General features: G+C 44.6%; 1 protein-coding gene across 3 annotated transcripts in view; it reads left to right on the top strand.

Annotated features, from left to right (window-relative positions):
• Ddx31 (DEAD-box helicase 31) overlaps window positions 1-23,812 on the top strand; it is a 69,438-nt gene that overhangs the window by 7,812 nt on the left and 37,814 nt on the right. For all 3 annotated transcript variants that reach the window (XR_005091312.1, XM_028883329.2, XM_037204630.1), the window contains exons 7-14: window positions 6,985-7,029; window positions 8,544-8,585; window positions 9,458-9,522; window positions 11,889-12,008; window positions 12,134-12,240; window positions 13,088-13,296; window positions 13,985-14,161; window positions 18,893-18,952. Coding sequence is in view for 2 of the 3 variants with exons in the window: in XM_028883329.2 (XP_028739162.1) it covers window positions 6,985-7,029; window positions 8,544-8,585; window positions 9,458-9,522; window positions 11,889-12,008; window positions 12,134-12,240; window positions 13,088-13,296; window positions 13,985-14,161; window positions 18,893-18,952 (825 nt within the window). In the remaining variant the exon portion in view is untranslated. The remainder of the gene's footprint in view (window positions 1-6,984; window positions 7,030-8,543; window positions 8,586-9,457; window positions 9,523-11,888; window positions 12,009-12,133; window positions 12,241-13,087; window positions 13,297-13,984; window positions 14,162-18,892; window positions 18,953-23,812) is intronic.

The raw sequence follows: 23,812 nt of genomic DNA, 5'->3' as shown, positions 1-23,812 counted from the left end.
CCAAGGCCACATAGAAGTACCGGTGGGCATAGATTCCCACCTCATTTCTGTGACTGTCATCTGGGCCATGATTTGTGGTGAAGCTTTGTTGCTAGCTCCTGCCCTGTTTGGGGGCCTTCCCCTTTGTCCTACATAGTACCCAGCATTGGACCTCCTACAGGATTACTATTAGGGAAATACTCTAACATGCTTTGATTGGCCCCTGTCCATATATTCTCATATCTTGAGCATCTGGTGTACATCATGCAGAATTAATTTACAGCCTTACAGGTTAGTGTGTTTACTTTTGAATGAGGAGAGCATTTGTATTTAACATGGACTTTGTATTTAACATGGTGGTTTATCAGTCCTGGCTTTGGAAATCAGTGCCAATCAGTGGGTTTAGCAGTCAGGCTGCTATATAGTCAGCATTACCTAGAATTTGTTCTTAGTTGTGAAACATGGTTAATGCCTGGTTAAAGACTAGCTAACATTGGATTGAGAAGTCCAGTTGGCTGCTGTAAGTGTGGGCACAGACTTCATCTTCTAGCCCAAACTTTCTCACAGGTGCAGTGCCATTACTTTCCCTTGAGAGACAATGGTGAGATCAGAAATAGGGTGTTGGGTGAGTACTCACTGACAGAGGTCTCACTTCAAACCTAACTGATCGGAACGCAGTAGCGTGCTGTTGCATTGTAGAGCAGCAGATCCTTAGGTAAATTACTGAATCAATAACTAGAAGAGAATTGAGGAACTGAAATAGCCACACTTGGCATGGATCATCAGAGGCTGAAGTAAGTAGTTGACAGTAAGATGAGAAATGGTGTCTCTGTGGCCTTCAGGTGTCCATACAGGAACTTCTGAACAGATGGGAAAGACGGTAACTGTAACAGGAAGCCCCGGCCGCCACTCCTTAGCCAGTCTTAAGAAGGACATGTTATTTGTGTGGTTTGTTTTTGTTGTTGTTGTTGTTTGCCTAAAGTGAATTTAATCTCAAGGAAACATGAGACAAAACCAATTAAAGGGTGCTCTGCGAAAATTCCTGGCCGGCAGTCTTTGAGAATATTGATGGCATAAAAGAAAAATACTGAAGAATTGTCCCAGACAGAGCCTGACAAAAGAATCATGGCGGTGACACATGTGGGGTCAGGGTGAACACATCACCTAGAGGTCACTTGATGAGATTTGAATGAGGGCTGTAGGTGAAGAGTGAGTCGGTGCTCATTTCCTGGTTTTGCTAATTATTCTGTAGTTTGAACGATGATACATAGAAATTGAGACTGTCAGAGTTAATTGTATAACTTGTCCATTTTCCCTATTTTTGTAAAAGCCTGAGCTTTCAAAATGAATAGGTTAAAATTTGTTTAAAAGTGGAGTTTATAACTTTGTAGTTTTGAACAAGTGTTCCTGCTGTGTTAGCTGAAGAAATGCAGGCTGCAGAACTGCATGCTGTGACTGCGCTTTCACAAGTGATGATTTGTCTTGTGGCTCATAGCCAACTGGGATGACAGTAGTAAATTGTGGGCTTCTTTGTCACTTGAGAATGGGTCTCATGCAGCTAAACTTGAGCTCTTAATCTTCCTGCCTTTGTCTTCCAAGTACTACCATTGTGGACACGTGCCGTCATGTCTTTCTTGGCAATTTTTAAAATTAAATATTTTATCTAATATATCAGATCTTACATGCATATAATGTTTGGATCTGGTTTTTCCTCTGTGCCCCCTACTTTTACCTCCCAACCTCCCCCCTCAAATCTAATGTCCATTTAGTGCTTTCTCTCTGTGTGTGTGTGAATGTGTGTGTACACATATGTGCTGATTGTTTTTTGTCTACTTGACTCAAACCTAGACATATCTGGGAAGAAGGAATCTCAGTAGAGGAATTGCTTCCATCAGATTAGCCTGTGGGCAAGTTTCTGGGGCACTGTCTTGATTAGTTATTGGCATGAGTGAACTCAGCCCACTTGTTGGTGCCAACCCTAGATAGGTGGTCCTGGGTGCTATAAGAAAGGAAGCTGAGCAAACCACGAGGAACATTCCTCTATGGCCTCTGCGTCAACTCCTGCCTCCAGGTTCCTCCCTTGACTTCATTTCATGGTGGACTGTAAATTAAGCCAACTTGTTTTTGTTGGTGTTTTTATCACAGCAGTAGAAAGGAAACTAAGACACTATATGAGTATGGGTCAGCAAATTGTTAAGTTTTTCTCTGAGCTAGGTAAGTGAGGAATTCTATTTTCTAAGGGTAAATGACTTTCCCCCACTAAGAACTTTACGGAGAGCCGATTCATATACAGTGCATAGCCTTGTCCCTAGCATGTAGTCAGAGAAGAATGAATATAACTTGCTAATATTTGTGGCCAAATCTCACCCTTAAGATTCTAGGATACCTTTCCAGTAAAGGGGTTTTTGTATTTCTTTATAACAAGTTGTAGAGTTTGACAATATTTGAGTTGGAGTGAATCTTAAAGTTGGAGCCCAGCTCTTATAGATGGTGAACTGAGAGCAAGAGATTCGATGATGTACAGCATCAGGCAGGTGGGAGACTGCTCAACCCTGGCCCGAGAGGTGGCCCAGGGCTTGTGCCTGTTTAGTTCACATTCTCTCCTGCCCCAAGTACAACTGGGCAGATCCTTTTATGCCTTTGTTCCCAGGGTTATGACAAGACAGAGTGAGGTGCTCATGTGACGTGTTGAGACCTAGAATCTGGAGTTGGTCACTAGGTATTAGCTGTCATCATCAACACTGTCATGTGGCCATTTCAAACAACAATGATTGGTTCTGTTTATATTCAGAATGATTAATAATAGGCCGTGTGGTTGTGTATTTGCTCAACATCACTAAGACCAAAGATTGAACTGTTCTGTAAAAAAACGGTTTTCCAAGCTGGGCATGGTGGCGCACGACTTTAATCCCAGTACTCCAGAGGCAGGCGGATCTCTGGAGTTTGAGGCTAACTGCTCTGCAAAGCGAGTTCTAGAATAGCTAAGACTGTTACACAGAGAAACCCTGTCTCAAAAAAACAAAATAAAAAAATAAAAACAAATAAATAAACCATAAACAAAAAATGGTTTTCCAAACTGAACATGGAGACACATTTCTGTACTTCCAACACTTGGAAGGATGGTAGTTAAAAGACAGCTTGACCTATACAGTCAAGACCCTGTCTCAAAAAAAAAAAGAAAAGAAAAGAAAAACAAGTTTTTATAAGCTCCAATTTGAAGATTTACATATTTCATTGTATGTGTATGGGTGTTTTGTCTGCATGTATGAATGCCTGGTTCCTGTGGAGGTCAGAAGAGGGTGTCAGATCCTCAGAACTAGGATTACAGTGAGCCACCTTGTGTGCACAGGGTGTGTGTGTGTGTCTGTCTGTCTGTCTGTCTGCAAGAGTAGCAAGCCTCTTAACTGCTAAGCCATCTATCCCCTGTAAGGCTCAATTTAATTCACTTTTTCTAGTTGTATTCAGTGTAGGCCCTTGTAATTCATCATAAAATGATGTGACCTAGAAGCCATAAGCAGCTAGTCCTGGACCCTGTCCTGTTCCCAGCCAAGGGGCTGGTGTGGAGTAGGCACCTTTAGTGTCTGCTCTCTCCCGGTTATTTTGGCTTTGGCTCTGATATTTAACATCACATCCATCCCGCTTCACGCATCCTAACGCCCTGTGAGGAATTGATGTTTCTTTCTTCTTGTCTGTGTAGTAACACCTTTTGAAATGTCAGTCTCCTATCGTCACATGGTGGCACATTAATCCTGTTGTACTAGCATGTTTACTGTTCCTCGCTGGGGCTCCAGTACAGTCTCACAAAGTTGGTGCTGAGTATAGACTACTCTGGTTTGAATTCTAAATCTCCTCTCCTGAGTAAATGTTTCCAATGCAGAACATGAGAACCAGACTCTAATTGGATTTGCTGCTGAGCCCATCCTTCACTCTCGAAAGTTGCTCGTCATACCCTCTGAGCCCTTGATGAGAAAGGCACCATTGACATAGTACCTTCTCTACATTGCTTTGGATTTTTATTATTGCTGTTTAGATACAACATGTCTTAAAAAGTAAAATATTCAAAGAATTCCAAGGATCTGTAGGGTGGAAACAAAGCCTCAACTTCTCCAGAGGTTCAGTATGCCTCCTGACACAAGGGTGTCTCTTTCCAGGGACAGCCTATCATATCCATCAAACAGGACTGACTGCATACTTCCTCTTTGTCCTTTTATGTGGAGTCATTTCTTTCTGTGTTGTGCTGAGGACACAGACATTTATATGATGTCATTTGCCCTTTTGATCCAGGGTGTGGTCGAAGCCACCCTTACTCTGTCCTCCTGGGATTGCAGTTGCGCTGTCCTTGTCGTGCCTTGGCTGGTTTCTCACTGTGCCACACTGGCCTGCCGTGGTTGTACTTGCTTGCTTGTATTGCTGCTTTGTGACAGGGTCTCTTTTAGCTCAGATCCCTGCCTCTCCCTCTGCTTCCCATTGTGTTTGTGCCATAAATACTGAGCCATGGCTGTATTGGCGAGTGGCGTTTAGACATTATGTCCAGAAAACAACACATCTGTGAAATAGTCTCTAGCTCCTTTACACACATGTGGACATGTAGGAATAATTCCTGGAAGTGGGATTTGTAGTTGTGTTTTAATAGCTAATGCCAAAGTTGATCTGTTAAGGGTTTTACCAGTGTGTGCCTGCCAGCAGTGTGGTATTTGGTTGGCCATGCCCGGCCGGCTGCTTTACAAGTCTTTCTGTATGTGATTCTATCCCAGACCCCAGTTGCTATTGTGACCTCTGCGTGCCAGTGCTACCTTGTGACTGCTGCAGGTTACTTCATGGGGGATATGTTTCCCACAAATATCTTAGTGGCTTTTGCACTTTTAAAGATGCTTACCTTGGAATTGTCTGTGTGCAGCTCTGCTGCCCACATTCCCTCTGGCATTTGTTAGAACTGCATTACAGTCCTGAACTCATTTAGGGAGCAGTCACTGTGAAATTGAATCTTCTCTAAGGAGAAGGTATATCTTTCCTTTAAAAAAAAAATGTGCCCCTCAGATATGTTTTAATTATTCTTCATATAGATTTGAGAATTTTCTCTTTTTTTAAAAAGTTTCTCCCTGTGTGTTCCAGGCCTGCCACAGACTCAGGTCCCTCTCCTCAGCTTCCTACATAAACATGAACCATCATGCCTCATAGATTTCACACCTAATATTTGTAACTTTTGTTGTTGTTATTGCCATTGGGTGAAGTTGTCTGTTCATTACATTTTCTAATATTTTTGTTTGTTTGTTTGTTTGTTTTTGTTGTTGTTATTTTACATTTTGAGACAGGGTTTCTGTGTTGCCCTGGCTGTCCTGGAATTCACTCTGTAGAACAGGCTGGCCTCAGACTCAGAGATTTGCCTGCCTCTGCCTCCACGGTGTTGGAATTAAAGGTGTACACCATCACCACCTGGCTACATTTTCTATTTTTTTAATATTGGAAGACATTGAATTTTGGTTGGTTTTCCTTTATTTTATTTATTTATTTTTCCCTTTGAGATAGAGTCTTGATACATAATCCTGGAAGGCTTAGGATTCACTCTCCTGCTGCACTGCTCTGGCTTCCTGAATGCTATGAAGGAATGTAGGTATATGCTACTACACCTGACCTGGTTTCTTGTTGGTTTTGGAGACAGGGTCTTGCTATGTAGCCCTGGCTGACCTGGAACTCACTATACTGACCAGACTAGCCTCAAAATCAGAAATCTGCCTGCCTCTGACTCCCAAGTGATGAGTTTAAAGGTGTGCTCCACCATGCCTCACTTAGCATTTTTGGGTTTTTTGTTGTTGCTGTTGTTGTTGTTTGTTTTTTGTTTGTTTTTGTTTTTCAATACAGGGTTTCTCTGTGTAGTTTTGGTGCCTGTCCTGGATCTTGCTCTGTAGACTAGGCTGGCCTCGAACTCACAGAGATCCACTTGGCTCTGTCTACCCAGTACTGGGATTAAAGGTGTGTGCCACCGCCGCCTCCGCCGCCGACTAGGTTTTTGTTTTTAATTAAGTGTTGTATATTTTATCTGCATATGCACTTGTACATCATGTGTGTCGTTGTCTGTAGCGGCTAGAAGAGGGTCTTGGATCCCTTGGAACTAGAGTTATAGACAGTTGTGAGCCATCATGTGGGTGCTGGGAACTGAATCCTGGTCCTCTGGAGAGCAGCCAGTGCTCTTGACCACTGAGCCATCTCCCCAGCCCCATTGGCTATTGATTTTTATGTTTTGCATTCAGCTACTTAACTGAAATTCCTTACTGATTCTGTTATTGTTTCCCCCATCTAAGATAAACTAGCATCATCTTCTTGTGATTATAATTTTGTTTTCCATTTTCCAGTTCTGTACACATTTCTTCCTCCTATTCAGTAGAGTGGGGCACAGTAGTCTGTCATCATAGGTGTAGTGGGCTTTCTTTCTTTTTTTTAAAAAAAATTTCAATATTTATTTTTATTTTATGTGCATGGTGTGTTGGCTGTATGTCTGTGTACTATCTTTTGTGTGCCGTATGTGTTCAGTGCCCACAAAGGTCAGAAGAAGATGATAGATCCCCTTAGATCTGGAATTATAAACAGTTGTTAGCTGTCATGTAGGTGGTGGGTATTGAACCGGATCCTCTGGAAGAGCAGTTAGTGCTCTTAACCACTGAGCTGTCTCTCCAGCCCCCTGTAACCGGCATTCTTGTCTCCTCCTTTTCTTTCGTATTTTCTGATGATTTTCGCTAGCCACCCATAAATCTCCTCTGTCACAGTTTGACCTTCATTGGTCCTCCTCATGAAATTTCTTTCTTTCTTTCTGCCTGCCTGCCTCCCTCCGTCCCTCCGTCCCTCCGTCCCTCCCTCCCTCCCTCCTTCCTTTCCTCCCTCCCTTCCATCTTTCCTTCGAGACAGGATCTCCTATATAGTTCAAGCTGGCCTGGAACTGAAAACATAGAACTCTCTACCTTGGCCTGTACCTGGCACTCTCCTCATTGGCATTTCTTTTTCTCTCAACAGCGCAGTGACGGCCCCTATGCTTTGGTCCTAGTGCCCACCAGAGAGGTAAGCAGCCGGCTTGTAAGGGGAGGTTTGTGTGTGCACGGTGATGGCCTGTTGACCTGAAGTGCTTTCCCCACTCCCTTCCCTGCTGAGCAGGCCACTGTGCATGCTTTCCCTCACATTTCCTCCCGGGAACCATTCTGCTGATTGCTGTCAAGGGGGAAGGTTTAAGTGCTCTTTATGAGACATTATGAGCTAGGTATGAGAAGACATTTCTTCATTGTCTAAAAAACTAGTGATACTTAAATTAATGACCCTTCAGAAGGAATTAAAAGAACTGGTTTTTTTGTTTTGTGGGTTTTGTTGTTGTTGTTGTTGTTTTTTGAAATAGGCTTTCTCTCTGGAACTCACCCTATAGACCAGGCTGTCCTTGAACTCACAGTGATCCACCTGCCTCTGCCTCCCGAGTGCTGGGATTAAAGGTGTGGGCCACCACTGTTTGGCAAAGAATTACATTTTTATACTTTAAATATTTTTTAAAAAGTAACTGAAAACATTTGGATATAAAACTGAACTCTTTTTTTAATGAAGCTACTGCTGCTATTAATTCTTACTTCTTAATGAACATTAAGTAGAAATCACCTCTGTCCACAGAGGCGATTTCAAATGTCTCCATGGAGAACTTACAGGAAAATGGAAATTTCTAGACAGCTTTTCTTTCTTTCAAGACTTTTTTTTTAATTTTCATATGTATCAGTGTTTTGCCTGTGAACCACATGTGTGCATAGCCCATGGAGGCCAGAAGAAAGTGTCAGATCCCTGAAACTGAGGTTAGAAGTGATTTTGAGCCACTGTGAGTGCTGGGAACTGAATCTGGGTCCTCTGCAAGAGCACCAAGTGCTCTTAACTGCTGAGCCAGCCCCTCTGGTCAGCCTTTCATACAGCCTGCTCTGTCCTTTCTCTACTTTGTCCCAGGAAGGAGCACACTCAGGGAGGCACATTGAAATGTTTTCAGCAGCAAGCTTGTCACTTTGCTGGAATGTCACGAACACTAAACATGTGGGGACAACACATAACCTTGGATGGGATTCTGTATGGGCTATTTTGATGGTGTTTAATGACTGCCACCTACATTAATTTTACTTGTCCTATATCCATTGGGTTCCCTGGATTTTTTTTGTAAACTTAGGAATGATCACCTCTATCTTCAGATAGCCTGCTGCAGTCTTAAGACATGGATGGCCAAGTTCCCTAAGTGCCTGTCAGGCCACTGTTCTAGACTTGAACTTCTCTGTGTGACACTTTGGGAATTTGAGCCAGCAGAGGGAGCACAAAACACTATTTTTTGTATGTGTAAGAAATATATGTGATGTCTTCACCCTCATACCCTAAACTGACAGATTGCAAAGCCTGTTTGAGAAGAGAGTATTTTCAGGGCGGATTCTCTATGTAGGATTACTTGCCCTAAGCCTTGAGGTCTAGGGTTGTACCCTGATCAGTTTAGATGGTCTTTTCTTAAAAAGTATAAAAAGGAAGCAAGGGCCCTGCTCACTGTCTCCACCTTTTAACACTTACAGCTGGCTCTGCAAAGCTTTGACACTGTCCAGAAGCTGCTCAAGGTAAGCGAAGCCGTGAGGCAGTGCTGTCTTCCTTCCTGACACTGGGGGAGAAGAGCCGTGTGGCACGGTCTCGGTTTTCAGAAAGTGAGAATGGCTCCTGTCTCATCTTCCCAGTGTCCTCTGGGCTCCCTAAGAGCAGTTGGTAGGTTTCACTGGCAGACCTCAATAACTGTTTGGGTTTTTTGAGACGGGGTTTCTCTATGTAGCCCTGGCTGCCCTGGACCTCACTCTGTAGACCAAGCTGGCCTTGAACTTAGAAATCAGTCTGCCTCTGCCTCCCGAGTGCTAGGACTAAAGGCATGCACCACCACCGCCCATCTAATAACTCTGGCTAGTAGTTGCTAGAGGTTAAGTGTTAATTGTTGGTGCACTTGACTTGAAGTGACTTAGAGGCCCAACCCTCAGATAACCAGTGGAAAGCAGCAAGAACTTGTAAGGACGTTCAGGAGAGAGAAGACAGCCAAGCCAAGGTTCAGTGCCCACAAAAGTTGACCGGGAGTCTGTTTTTCCTTTCTATCCTCTAGTAGTGAGTGGGGAGTGTGTTGCTTAGTACCCCCCTTGCAAAACAGTGAGCTTACCTGAAATATATTTTCTATTTGGACACCATGAGGAAAAACATTGCGGGGTGGAGGACTACTTAGATTTTTTTACAAGCTCACATTTGTCTTGACAGTACTTCTGGTCTAGCACTGCAGCTCATGACGCCAGGTACCTCAGTGCCACCAGACTGCATCTTCGCAGAAATTCCTCACACATTGTAAAGCCCAAGTGTTCCCTGATGCACACGGGCTTATGCTAGGAACTTAGGATCAGCTCTGCTTCTAGGAGAGGGGCTTGCTTTATGTTGATTGTGGTCTGGTATTTTTGTGTAGCCATTCACCTGGATTGTTCCTGGAGTGTTGATGGGCGGAGAGAAGAGGAAATCAGAAAAGGCTAGGTAGGAGGAAATGGGTTTGTGTATTCCTCTTGGAGTTTTTTCTGCTGTCTTGTTCAGTAACACTTGGTTCTTTGGCAGGCAAGAGAGCCTCCTCTGCTACTGTGTCTCCTGGTCCCCACATACAGAGACAGGCCAGCTCAGCAGTCACCTCGAGACAGTGCTGTTTATCTCAGATTCCCTTCTGATATAGTTAGTGACAGTGCTGTAACCTGTTTAACTCACCCACTGGGGCCCCACAGGGCACTTGTTTGGTGTGCACCCCTGCATGTGACTCCCTTTGGTGCATATTGAGAACTGGTTTTGCTGTTTAGATTTGTAAAAACAAGAAGATAGGTGGGGACTTCTGGCCTGCATCTGTAATCCCAACACTGGGAAGCTGAAGCAGGAGATCAGGAGTTTCGAGGCTAGCTTCAGCTACATACTGGGTTCAGGACTAGCCTGAGCTACATTGAGATTCTGTCTTCAAAACCAACAGGAACAACAAGCAGAGTGATAATTTCCTTAACGCTTAGCACAACCTTAGTGCCTTGATTCTCAGTTCTGCACTGGAACTTGCAATGGATGTCATTAGAAAATTGTTAGATGGGCCAGGTGGTGGTGGCGCCCGCCTTTAATCCCAACACTCAGGAAGCAGAGCCAGGTGGATCTCTGAGTTCGAGGCCAGCCTGGTCTACAGAGCAAGATCCAAGATAGGCACCAAACTGCACAGAGAAACCTTGTCTTGAAAAAAACAAAACAAACAAAAAAAAAAAAAAAGAAAATTGTTAGATGGGTAAATAGCACTTTAGCAGTTATACCAGCTCTTTGAATTGTCTGTAACTTGAGAGTGAACATAAAGCTTGACACTTAAGGACGTTGGTCAGGTTGGACTCAGCTATAAACAACAGCAATAGGGGCCAGGTTGTGGCTTCTCCATCTTTTTGTGTCCCTGGGGAGCCTTCCATTTACAAGGGTTCCTCATAGCCTTGGATCATGGCCAGAGCTTCAGCCATTGTACTTTAGTTTCCTGCTGGAAGTGACAAAAATTGTCATAGACCCTCTGTCCAAAGGTACATATGTTGTTGTACACTCTTTATCCTTTATTCCATAGCCAAAGCGTAGGCGGTTGCCACACTTGACTGAAAACAAGAAAACCTAGCCAAGCTAGATTGTGTTCAGTCTTCTGCTGTAGAATAATGGGATTATGGCTGTTTGCGGAACAGGAAAGTTAATCATTTTTTTAAAGAACGGGAAGGATATGCTAAGGGAAGTTTGGAGGGGAGAGGGAATGGAGAGTGGGAGGTGGGTATGACTAAGATACATTGTATATATTCTTAAATTAGCCAAGAATAAGTTTAAAAAGAAGAAAGCTTTAGTCTACATCATCTATGAGGCAAAGCTAATACCCATTTTATGACAGCTACCCAGAGGGCCCAATATGAGAAAAACGTCCTAACAAAATGTGTGTCTTAACAGTCAGAATGTATGTCCTCACAAACAGTCAGAATGTGTGTCCTAACAGAGATACATACATACATACATATATATATATATATATATATATATATATATATTCACCTGGTTCTCTGGTACAGAGGCCTTAAAGAACTGACTAGGGAACTGGAAAGATGGCTCAGAAGTTGAGTGTTTACTGTGGTTTTGGATTCCAGCACCCACAGGAGGTGGCTCACAGACACCTGTGACTTCAGATCAAAGGGATCTCTGCCCCCTCTGGGCTCCATGGGCACCCAAGTGTACATACACACAAAATAAGGGGCTGGAGAGCAGTCAGGAGCACTTAGTCTTCCAAAGGACCAGAGTTTAGTCAGTGCCATGTTGGGTGGCTTATAGGCTGCCTGTTATTTCAACTCATGGGCATCTTCTGGCTTCTGTGGGCACTTGTACTTATGTGGTATATACTCACATATACTACATAAAAAATTATAATGTATATAAATCTTTAAAAAGGAGATCTTGCTGGGCAATGGTGTGGCACTCCTTTAATCCCAGCACATGAGAGGCAGAGGCAGGCGGATCTCTGTGGATTTGAGGCCAGCCTGGTCTACAGAGTGAGTTCTGGGACAGCCAGGGCTACACAGAGAAACCCTAGCTCAAAAAACCAAAATTTAAAAAAAAAAAAATTGGCTAGATGCCCATCTATATAGGATGTTCTAGAAAGATCGGTGAATCAGATAAAAATGCATTGGGTCATATGCTTAAATCTTAGCAGTTCTATACACAGAAGAATGAAATCTCACCTGTTTGTTTTCACTGGAGGCTTCGGCATTTGTGCTGGACACTGAATGACTGTCTCCTTTGCCTATTGCTTGTATTTTTGTTGCTACAGTGTTTGACATACTTTCTTTTATGATACATGATTTAAACAGACTCCGCAAAGGCATAAATATCCTTATCTCGACTCCTGGGCGCCTGGTGGATCATATAAAATCCACGAAGAACATTCACTTTAGTCGAATACGGTGGCTGGTTGTGGATGAAGCAGACAGGTGAGTCTAGGAAGCAGGGAAGGTGGGAGAAAGGGGCTGTTCTACCATTTCAGGGACAATTCCGTAGCCCGATAGTGTCAGGTTTCCTCTTTGCCTGGGTTAAAGTCCTTCTCTTCCATCTTCAGGATATTGGATTTGGGTTTTGAGAAGGACATAACAGTGATTCTGAATGCTGTAAATGCTGAGTGTCAGAAACGGCAGAATGTCTTGCTGTCAGCGACACTCACAGAAGGTGAGTTGAGAAGGAGCTGTGGGCTGATGCCAGTAGGTGCCCTAAGCTCTTAGGGTAAGGGACAGCCTTTTCTGTCCTGCATGCCCAGCACCTGGGACCTGGGAGGAGAGAAGTGGCTGCTGGTACACACACCAGGGTGCGTGGGAGGCAGGCTGGCCACCATTTGGTTTGCTTGAGTGGGACACAAGCAGGTCCCACGGTGCAGGTGATGCTCTCAGCACTAGTTTTAGTGTGATCATCCTCCTTTTCCACTAAGAGTCCACATCCCCTAGCTCCTTTCTGACTCCTCTACACTTGCAAGAATTTCTTGGCTGTTTTGTAGATGGGAAACTAAGGCTTAGAAAACAGAACCACTTCACCTCTTTCACCCTGCATAAAGAGTCACTGTAGATTCGACCAGTGCTTTCATGGCCATGTGTGGTTTAGTTGATCTAGGTCACAGTATGATACACATAGTTAGGTGCCATTTGCGTGACTCTGAAAGTGTTACTAAGAAACATTAGTCTTTAGAGATAATCTTCAGAAAAGGGATTCTGTGATCAAATAAATTTGGGAATTGTTTCATTCCCTCACTTTTTTATAAAGGCCTTAAGAAGGCCTGCAGCCAAGAAGTCTATGGAAGTATTTTAATCTATGGTTTTGTGGTGACCAGAGAACCTTTAGTAAAGTGAGGTACAGATATCTGATGAGGGCATAGAAAATGCTAGCCTAGATGGGCATTGGGCTATGGATTACCCTCACCAACATGGCAATAGGGTAGGTCAATGCTGGACTTTCCTGAAAGACCTGGGTGAGTGCTCTGGGATGCATACGTGACCACCTGTTTTGTCCTTTCACTGTATCCAAGGTGTAACACGGCTAGCTGATATCAGTTTGCACAATCCAGTCAGTATCTCTGTCTTGGACAAAATCTGGGACCAGCCCAACCCGAAGGAAGTTGCTAATACCCAGCTGGACAGCTTTGCCATACCAGAGAGTCTTGACCAGCATGTGGTGCTGGTTCCCAGCAAGCTGCGCCTTGTCTTCCTTGCAGCCTTCATCCTGCAGAAGTGCAAGGTAGGACTGTGGCTTAGATCTGGCCACATCTAGGGAGTAGCACATACTTCATTTGGGCTGGGTAAACATAGCAGTGAGGTAAAGCCCCAAAACAAGAAAGGAAGGGGCTGTTAACTTTGTTCTGAGAGAGAGAGAGAGAGAGAAAGACAGAGAGACAGAGAGAGAGATATTGAGATTATAAATTCCAAAACAGTGGTAAAGAACCCCGAGTTAAGGGCAGTGGGGATCATAGCATTACATTTGAATATACCTTGTTGGAGCTAACATTAGGGAATGCCATAGATGACAGAGGCATGCAGGAGTGTGGTGTTTCTTGCAGACTCTTAGACCTGGTGTATTTGTTTACCAGATTCATGGGGTGACTCTGGGTTATGAGATAGTAGCTGTAGGAGTCACTGCACACTGGGACTATGGCCGGGGGTTACTGCTGGTTGACAGGCTCGAAGTGTAAGGGACAGCTTACCCTAAAGTACATTTGTTTTTCTCTTTGAGGTTGGAGCTCTTGTCATTTTCCTTTCTGTTGTCTTTGTGGAGTGGAATATCAATGTTGGTATTTTTTAATAATTAAAGCCTGTGTCACTGTGTTTCCAAATCGGGGCCAGCATGTACATGGACCTTAGAGACGTGCTCATTTTAAGGGCATCTATGCTTATGGCCATGTACTTACTTTCCCCATGTGTTTGTGTAGTTTGAGAAGGACCAGAAGATGATTGTCTTTTTCTCAAGTTGTGAGCTGGTGGAGTTCCACTACAGCCTCTTCCTTCACACCCTGTCTTGCCGCTCAGGGGCCCCCACTTCAGAGCAGCTACCATCTGCTTCCTGGCCACTGAAATTCCTTCGGCTGCACGGCAACATGGAACAGGAGGTGAGCCCGCTTTTCCCCACCCCACATGCCATGAGCCTGGTAGATAGAGAGTCCTGATGCACTTGTGTCCTTTTCAGGCTCTCCTGGGCTAGGAAAAAAACAGCCAAGAATGAAGGAGCTGCTGGTAGATGCTGGTGAGGGAGCCTATTGTTCCTTAGGCTTCTGCTCTAGAGTTGCCTCTTCCACCTGAGAGAGCTCACAGGCCTGCTTGGCCTGCGTCTACCTCAGCCAGCTGTTACGGCAACTGAGTAGCACTAAGTAGCTGGCACCAGGGAAGGCTTTTGCCTTTTTAGTACCCAGTGTGTAATTAGGGCTTGATGTCTTCAAATTAAGAGCATTAATGGAGCTAAATTGTGGATCCCATATGGTACTGCTGAGCGCGGCGGCTGTCATTGTCAACAAGACACAGCGCTGCACTCTGTGAACACTTTGGGCTGGGAGAGGGTACTGCACACCAAAAGGCTTTGGTCTCTCTTCTTCCCTGCAGAGTGAGCGTCCTGAAGAATGGTACCCTTCCCTACCTTTAGATGTTCTGTGGAAGCCTCCCTCCTAGGCTCTTAACAAGGCCATCCTTAGGCTTTGTTATGGGTGGAATACCTCCCTCCTAGATAGTGCAGAGGTTTGAAATAAGAGCCATCTTGTGATGAGGTTTCAGGCATCTTAGAAGATTGAAAGCTCAAAGTCAGGCTAGCATAGACCAGTACACGTTGAAAGCTAAAAGAGACAGCTGAGGTCTGAGGTGATTGGAAACAGGTCTGTCCCCTCATGGCTTTGTTCTTTGGCTTTAACAGTTAAGGACATGGGGCCCAGGAAAGTGACCTTTCTGAAGGTCACTCATGGACACAGCTTCTTTGCCACTAGATACATAGAAGTCACTGAATAGTCTAGCTTTGTTAGGCTCCTATTATGCTTTCAGCTCCCCGATTGGTTGAATCAGTTGGTTTTGTTCTTGAGTACCATGTGTGTGGTTTTGTTTTTGTTTTAAACTTGGTTTTTAATCCTCTGGGCACTTGCCAGTTCCAGAGCCGTTCTGCAGGAGGTGGCTGAGGATGCTGAGTAGCTTATGGACCTGAAAGACTCACGGGGTTTCATTAGATCAGGAAAGATCCCTAGTTAAATGATCTCAGACTGTCCACCTCATGGGTGATATGGTAGTCCTGCATGGTGTGCCTTCTGGGACAGACTGCTTGTATTCTGGCTCTGTTACTGACTGTCTGACTTGAGATCAGAATTTAAACCCTCTGTATCTGTCTCCAACTCTCCAGAGCCAGGTGATGGTGGTGGTTCTTTCATAAGGTTGGTCTACCATCTAGTTCATGCAGGTGAGCTTGGCACGTAGTGAGTACTTAGCAATCATTATCTGCTGATGGTCTTAATTTTCTTAGGGATAGTTCAATGTCCTCACAACTTAATAATTATTAGTATTCCATCTTCACAGACTCCCCGTGAGCTAAAAAGAACGCAGGAGGTAGTATCCCTGCCTCTTGTCCTGTATCTATCAGAGTTAAGTGTCTTTTTCTAGACTAATTCCAAACAGTCCCAGTTACATCTTCCTGGTGTATTATCTTGGACTCTCCCGAGACCTGAGAATGGCCTCCCTGGATGACTAGAGACATTGCTGTTTGGAGATGTGTTGTAGTTGTAGTGAAAACCCAAGAGTTTGTAGGCTTTTTTTCTTACCCCATATGTGAATGCATCTTGTCTAGTGTCTGAAACACTTCACACTTTTACTTTTCTAGTTTTGTTTCAGTGATTTGGTAGTAAATATTATAGAGACCATGCAGCAGATGTCCATCCCATCCAGCTTGGACCTTGCCACACCCTAACTGTGTCCTCCTCTAACTATGAGCCTGTCCTACAGGCAAGTTCCTTAACCTCTCCTACTTACATTGAGACTTGAAAAGCCCCTGCTGCTGTATCTCTTGATGGTGCCCTGGGCTTGCAGCCATGGGACAGAGTGCACGCCCACAGATGACCAGAACTGTTCACCATAGTGTAATAGGGCTGTGCCAGTGCCCACGGGGAGACATCCTTTCAGCATTGTTTGTAGATCTTGTATTTTATCTGTTGGTGTGTGGCAGGTATAGCTAGATCTCAGGTGTGTGCTGCACTGTGACTTGGAGACATACTTGGTTCATGCTGAAGCCTCAGGATTCACTCACCACGAATCTCTTTTTTAAAAATTAACTAAGGGAGCCATTGATGAGTACAGAAACTTATTTAAAAGAGGCTCACCTGATAGCAAAACACTGGTCATGAAATAATGTTTCAGCCGATTGGCTGAATCCTATTTTACTGCATGAGATAGGTCTTTGGATTTTATTGGCTGGGATGCTTACATTTGATTGGTTCATGATTAAAATCTATTACAGTATAGTGAGGCATCATTTTTTGTAAACTGCGTGTTCGGTTTGTTGGGCACAGGAGTATTGAGGTGTTATTGATACTTACAGCATGCTTCAGTGTGGCCTGATTGTATTTTCTTCCTTTAATATAAATACAAATTTTCTATAGTTAAAATGTATAGTTTTAGCTTATTATTATTATGGGTATTTTTGTTCTTTTGAGACAGGGTCTAACTCTGTAACCCAGGCTTGCCTAGTATTCAATTTGTATCCCAAACTGGCCTTTGAACTCAGAGAAGTTCTCCTGCCTTAATCTCCCTAGTACTGGGATTACAAGTGTGAGTCAATCCTGGTTTAGTAATTTTATAAATTGTATGTGAGTCGTGTTCATGTAAGTGCAGGTGTAGCTAGACATGTGCTTGTGCAGGCCAGAGGTCACCCTGGGTCTGGTTCCCTAGGAGCCTTTCATCTTGATTAGAGTCTTTCATTGGAACCCAGGGCTCACCAGTTAAGCTATACTGTCTGGCCAGCAAATCCCAGGCATGTGCCTGTCTACCTCAGCAGTGTTGGGGTTGCAATTGCTTTGGATATCAGGGACCAAGCCCAGGTCCTCCTGCGTGTAAAGGAGTACTACTGAGCTATCTCTCAAGCCGGTTTTTATGAATTTTTAATTTTAGAAGATTGGTCTGTAGAAAAAGTTGGTATTACTTTATTCCTCGAGAGCACAGCTTCCTGCACTTGCGTGTAAGGAGGCTGTGAAAACACAGCAACACTAAAAGGTTGGAGAGCATGAAGTCCCGCATGTGACCTCACTGCAGTGTTGGTTTTGAACATGTAGTGTGTGCACTGCACCGCACACGCTGTACAATGCGAATGAAAGCGGCCCGAAACCTCTGCTCGGACCGCTCTGTGGAATTGCTGTGGTGCTGTGTACACAAACTCTTATTCTCTTATAGGAACAATGGTTTAGTTATGGAAACCAAAGCCTTACCATATTTCCCTATCTTTATTTTTATCATGTAAGTACCAATCTTTAAAATACAGTCTTTAATGGTATTTTGTTAAAATGTTTGATTTTACAAATTGATGTTTAAATTGTTGGTTTGGGTTTCACAGAAAATCATTAAGTGAATTTTGGCTTGAGATAGGACATAATTTTAAGTGTGTAGGTGTATGGCAGTGTGAGGGGGAAGGGGCTGTTCCTCAGAAGCTCTGTACCCTTTTAAAGGCAGGTCTGTGTCAGGGAGTCCCAAGTATCTGCCTGTCTCTACTTCCTCAGCATTGGAATTACAAGTATGTGCTGCCATGCCCAGCTTTTGTTGAGGGTCGTGGTGTAGTTTCTTGGGGGCTGAAGTCAGGTCCTCAGGTTTGTAGGCAAGAAAACACTTCTGAACTAAGACTGAACATGTGTTTGCCATGTTGTACTACGGGTTTCTGCAGCTGCTCTTCTCCACTCTGAAAACAACTGCTGATGCCTTTTGTTCTGTAATCAGGTACTCAGCCACAATGGAATTCTTAGCATATATATACGCAAGCACATCCAACTCATTAGTTAATGCACAGATTTGTTTGTCTTGAATAAATGGTGAAGTTGCATGCCTAGCAAAGAATTGGGGCTTTGTGGCTTTTTTTTTTTTTTTTTTTTCTTTGCTTCTTTTGAGACAAGGTCACACTTTTTAGGTTTACTTTCAGTTCCAAAGCTGATTGGAACTCTGGTATGTTGACCAGGCTAGCCTCAGGCTTGTGGTATTTCGCCTGCCTCTGTCTGGGATTATATGTATTCTCTACCATGCCTGGCCCAAGAGATTTTTTAAATTAATTTTTTCAACTAAGCGTAGTGGCATACACCTTTAGTGCCAGGACTCCTGAGGCAGAAGCAGACATGGGATACAGAGTAAGTTCCAGGACAGCCAGGGCTACATAGTGAGACCCTGCCTCTAAATAAATCAATAAATATTTGTGTGGTACACTAGAAATGTTTGATTTGTGTGCCTCATTTATTCACATGGGATTGCATAATTTTAGATAAAAACTGGACTTGATTGGGGAAAGTTTTAAGCTCTGCACTAATTTTTCTCTAAGAATATTTTAAGTGGGGGGGCCTTCTTTGCTGGTGCTGGTATTTTTGAATGAATGGCATTTAAGGCAGTGCCCCATTGATACTGGCTCATTGAAATAGGTGCTCACAAGGCTCTGCTGCTTTACTTGGTCTCAGAGATTCAGTCATACAAGTACATCTCATAAGATGTAAAGAAACTGCTTCCTCTTTGCTGCTGAACTTCTCTGTGCTAGGGGAAAAATTAGAACAAAGGAAATTGGAAAAGTTATATGAATTTAACATTAGCATTTCTCTCAAGAGTTTATCTGGCTTTTCCTGTTCCTTCAGGAAAGAACCTCCGTGTTTCACGAGTTCTCACATTCTGGAACGGGAGTCCTGCTCTGCACGGTGAGTATCACTCCTCTCTGTCAGGGTCACTTCCTGTGACAGCAGTGGCTGTGAGTGTTTTCTTGTTGTTTTGTTGCTGTTATTTCAGACAGGGTCTTACTATGTAGTCCTGGCTGGTATCACAGAGATCCTCCTGCCTCTGCCTTTACCCTGAGTCCTGGGATTAAAGGTGTACACTACCATGCCGAAAGGTGGCTGTGACTTCTGATCCCTTGACAGTTTGTCTTGTGTTCAACCCCCTGGACAGCTGGCACACCTGGGCTTCGTGGTGGAGCTGGTTTCTTTGTACCTCTGGATTGCCACCTGGTTGTGCCACATGGTACTGGCTGCCACTGTTGAAAAGACTTGGCGATTTGCTCACTAATAGTGGCAGCTGTTAGTCTGAAAAGGTGTGAATTTATCAACCAAAAACTTGTAAATTACAGCTATTGGGAGTAATTGGAGTTGAGAAAATCTTTGCACAATGAGGTGCCTGTGCTTGTTCACCTTCTTAAAGGAGAGTCAAGGCACCTGACAGGGTCTCCCTGCTCTTGTCTGAGACTATCATTGTCCTAGGAGCTTCAGGCCAGTTCATTTGCCTCAGTCTGCAGTCCTGTCTTGTGGCCTCCAGCACATACCTCACCCTCATTCCTGCCAGCAGGAATGTTCTGGAGCTCTCAACACACTTCCTTGTTCGCTCTCCAGACCCATCTTTCAGTACTCTGACTGTGTCATTCTGACCTCTGACCTGAGGCCTTTGTGCTCTTCTTTCTGCCTGGAGCAGACTAACTGGCTCCCACTTACAGCTTTAGTTCCTTCGCATTAGGCCCTCTGATGTTCACACCTATTACAGGTGTCATTGTGCAGGATCCTAAGCTCCGTGGAGACAGGCTGTTTGTTCTCAGGTCTATCCCAGTGACAGCACAGCAGCACCATAGTGGTCATGTGGTATTTATGCAAGCACTGGACGGGTAGAGACCCTCAGAGACTCATTGGTGGGGCTTGCCTGTTTTCAGACAGACAGGTGCAGTTTAATGTACTTGCTTATTTCAAAATAAGTTCTGAAAGGTGAACTTAAGTATTATCTCTGTTGAAATACAAAATAGGAACTTGGTGATGGAATAAGAGTTAAGAGCCTTAGCCGGGCGGTGGTGGCGCACGCCTTTAATCCCAGCACTCGGGAGGCAGAGGCAGGTGGATCTCTGTGAGTTCGAGGCCAGCCTGGGCTACCAAGTGAGTTCCAGAAAAGGCGCAAAGCTACACAGAGAAACCCTGTCTCGGAAAAAAAAAAAAAGAGTTAAGAGCCTTAAAATCCTGGATTTATCATGGGAAATGTTGAGACCTCCCATATGTAAAAAAAATGTTTTCTAAGATACTAGGGAACTGTCTTTACAAGAAAAAGTCCAGGTATCTGAAGTTGAGTGTTTTAGAGGCTCTATATGGAATAAAAGGTCATACTTTCTGAAGGTAAATCTTGCTGGGGTCAGAAGCATGTGCTCACTTGCTGTTCTGTATGGCTGCTATCTGCAGGCAGTTGATGTCAGCTAGCCATTGTCACAGAGCCTTCTTCAGCTCCTGCCCACCATGAATGAAGCAAACTCTTGTCCACATCTAATTTACTTGGACCTCTTGGTCATAGTGGTTGGCATGTCTGGGTTGACTCCAGGATGCATACCGTGGTCTCAGCTTTTCTCAGCTCTGCAAAGACTGTGGAACTAAGTGGGGCTTACCTCTACGCCATGATGTGGCTCAGGTTCCATGATGATAGGTGTGTGCCCTCTGTGTTCCTGCTGTTGCTGTTGTATTTGTTTGCTTTCTTTTAACACTGTGTCTGTGAGCCACACTGGGATAGAGGATGCTTGGGCTGGGGAGATCATGTCACTCTGCCTCCTTAGAAGTAGCCTGTTGCTTGCCAGGCTATCTGAACACTCCTGGAGCCTCCATGGTATTAATGAGGAATGAGGGCCATGTCAGGACAAGGCAGATGGAGAACTGGTTTCTCTTGATAAAAGGAATCATGTTAATTGTTGTGTGGGATTTTCTCCTTTATACCAAGCCTTTTACTTTTTTAAATAATTTATTTTTATTTTATGTTAATTGGTGTTTTGCCTGCATGTAAGTCTGTGTAACAGTGTCAAAAGGCCTGGAACTAGAGTTACAGACAGTTGTGAGCTGCCTTATGGGTGTTGGGAATTGAACCCATGTCCTCTGGAAGAGCAGTCAGTGTTCTTAACTGCTAAGCAATATCTCCAGCCCCTTGAATCAGCCTTTGACAACTTGCTATAGAGACTTACAAAGACAAACAGATCACCCTAAAATCCTTTTAATAAGGCCAGAGAAGACTGGATGGATGTCTTTATGAAAATATGGAAGATTTAGTATAACTACACTGTGTTCTTACTGCTCCATTTTTTTCTTCCTGCTAATACTAGTTAGAGGTCTGTGGGGTGTGTGTTCACCGTAATTATACTCATCTTATGAGCTGGGACCTTTGTAGTTACATGCCGCTTTCCCAGGACCTGATACATACATGGCTATTGTAAACTGGCTGTGTGGTAGTGTAGGACTGTGGTGAGGGCATGGGTAGGCAGAACTAAAGGAGAGTTGGGACATTCTGTGTACAAGAGAAGTCTTAACTGAAGAGGGATGGACTGGGTGTGGTGGTACACACCTCCCTGCAATCCCAGCATTAGAGAAATGGAAGCAGGAAAATCCAAACCTCAGCCTCAAAATACCCTGTCTCAAGGAAAACATAAGTGAGGCAAGAAGTAAGGATGAGAAAGGATACTGAAACTTAAAGGCCTGTTTTTCTGAATAGGATTGAGAAATCAAAGGTATTAGGCTCAGGACTTTGGTTTACCTACAGAGTTTTTTCTGCTGGTTCTTTGTTACCACTTGTCCAGAGCCAAGGCAGGGAGTACTGTCTTTAGTTCCATGCAGGAAAATGCCACTGGGCACCACAAAATGAAATGCCAGAGTCCCCTCTGGTTGTAAGGTCAGCACCAGGACTTCTCCTGGTGTGTTTGCTCTCCTTGGTTGTCCCTGGGTGAATGAAATGCAGCACCGTGCTCAGAAAGGAGAGGCCTCTGGTGCCTGGGCTGTTAGCTGAGCACACCTAGGATGGGTGGACCTGGGTGTCCACCAGGTAGGTTTCCTGTTGAAGAGCTACCTGTGAGTCACCGGTGCTGCCCCTCCACCGGCTCAGTGCTTTTGTTCTGTTTTCTCCAACTGAAACACTGTTGTCTGCAGCTCTTCAGTTCCTCTCCTCCTGGGAAATTTGCTGTGCCAGCGGCCAGGAGACAAAGGAGCAAGGACTGTTCATGTCCCCAGACTGGGTTCAGTGCCCCGCATGAAGGTGGCTCTTACACTTCTCTGGTTGTGCTTTTCAGAGGAAGTTTCTCCTTAACACTGTTTCTGCACTGCTAATGGAAGGATCGTTTGGAGATTGTTTGCTGTTTACTCAGTCACGCTAACTCATGTTGCCAGTTTTTTGGCGGCTCCAGCCAAGATCTCTCGCCTCTGACAGCTTCTGCACTCTCCCCTTCCTCCTCTTATTACGCAGCCCAATCTGTCACCCGGACAACGGGGGCCTGTACCCTGCTGATGGCTTTCCACACATGGCAATAATGACTTTTGGCAGGCCAGGAAGGCGTCAGAGGCGAGTTTGTGCGTCCCTTCTCAGAGAGATGGCAGGCCCCCTCTCCCTGTTAGTAAAAGCACTTTGTGAGGTTCTGGGTAAATAAATGAGTCATTTTAATCCAACTGACAGGCTGGCACCTGAGCAAGCTGCCTTCCATCTGTACTCCTGGGTCTCATGGAGGCCGCCAGTTGTCAAGCCCAGGGCCTTCAAGGCTTCATTGGTGAATGTCTTTCAGAGCTGACTTTAGTGATTCTTTTGCCCTAATTAGGTTAAAGGAATAAAATGAGGCTGTGATCAGGCTTAAGCTTTGAGAGCTGAGAGGTCAGAACTGAAACCTTTCCAGCAAGTCAATTTCCTGTTGATCTGGTGTGAGTAGCTAACACCTTCCTAGAAGACGGGGCCATTGTTGGCCTGTCTTGTGCTTGCTCAGGGCGGAGTAGGATGTGGTGAGGGAGAGTGGAGAAGTGTTAGAGTTGCCACTGTGTTCTTCATTATGAAGCAGCACACTTGGGTTGCACTTGTTAGGATGGTTCCTGTATATTCTGTCTCATTTGTCCTTCATTAACAAGGCAGTTCTTAGCCTCAGTACAGGTAGGTGGCTTGGTGCAGCGGGCTGACCGGCTGGCTCCAGTCCTCCCTGCTGTGGACCAGGTCTGACTCCTTCCCTTAGCCTCGGTGCTCGGGAGGGGGATGCAGAAAGTGTCTGGATTAAACCTGGTGAGAGTGCTTGGCTGTTAGCAAGCTCTACACGATGAGGAAATGGCAGACTCCAACACGGGGGCACATGCCTGCATCCTAGCCTGAGAGGCTGAGATGGGAGGAATGGAACTCACATCAGCCTGGGCTCCCTAGCAGGACTGTCAGAGAGGGAAACTGGGGTGGGGTGGGGGGCTGGGGTGGAGCAGCAAGGCTGCTTGTGCCCTTCAGCTCTCATTGTTTCAGCTGGAGAGCTCACCCAAGGCCTCAGGCATCCGGCAAGTGCCACACCACTAAGCTGCATCTTCAGCCCTATTGTAGAATTTAATCTCTTTCCTGGGTGAATTTACTAAGCTTGCTGTATGGGGTGGAGCTTGTGACAGCTAGCCATGGCTTCTCCAGGCTCAATTTCATCTAGATGATGCTGTTGTTTCCTGTGTCTATTCTAGTAGAACATTAAGCTTTTCACAAAGCCTGTCTGAAAAGCTCAGGTAGCCCCAATCCTGTGTCTTGCAGCAGAGTGCTGAGTGCTAATCATGTCTCAC

This window comes from Peromyscus leucopus, chromosome 4 (genome assembly GCF_004664715.2).
Source record: "Peromyscus leucopus breed LL Stock chromosome 4, UCI_PerLeu_2.1, whole genome shotgun sequence".
In the NCBI taxonomy this organism is placed as follows: Eukaryota; Metazoa; Chordata; class Mammalia; order Rodentia; family Cricetidae; genus Peromyscus; species Peromyscus leucopus.
Note: the sequence above shows the minus strand (reverse complement) of the source record. Positions and strands in the feature narration are given on the sequence as shown.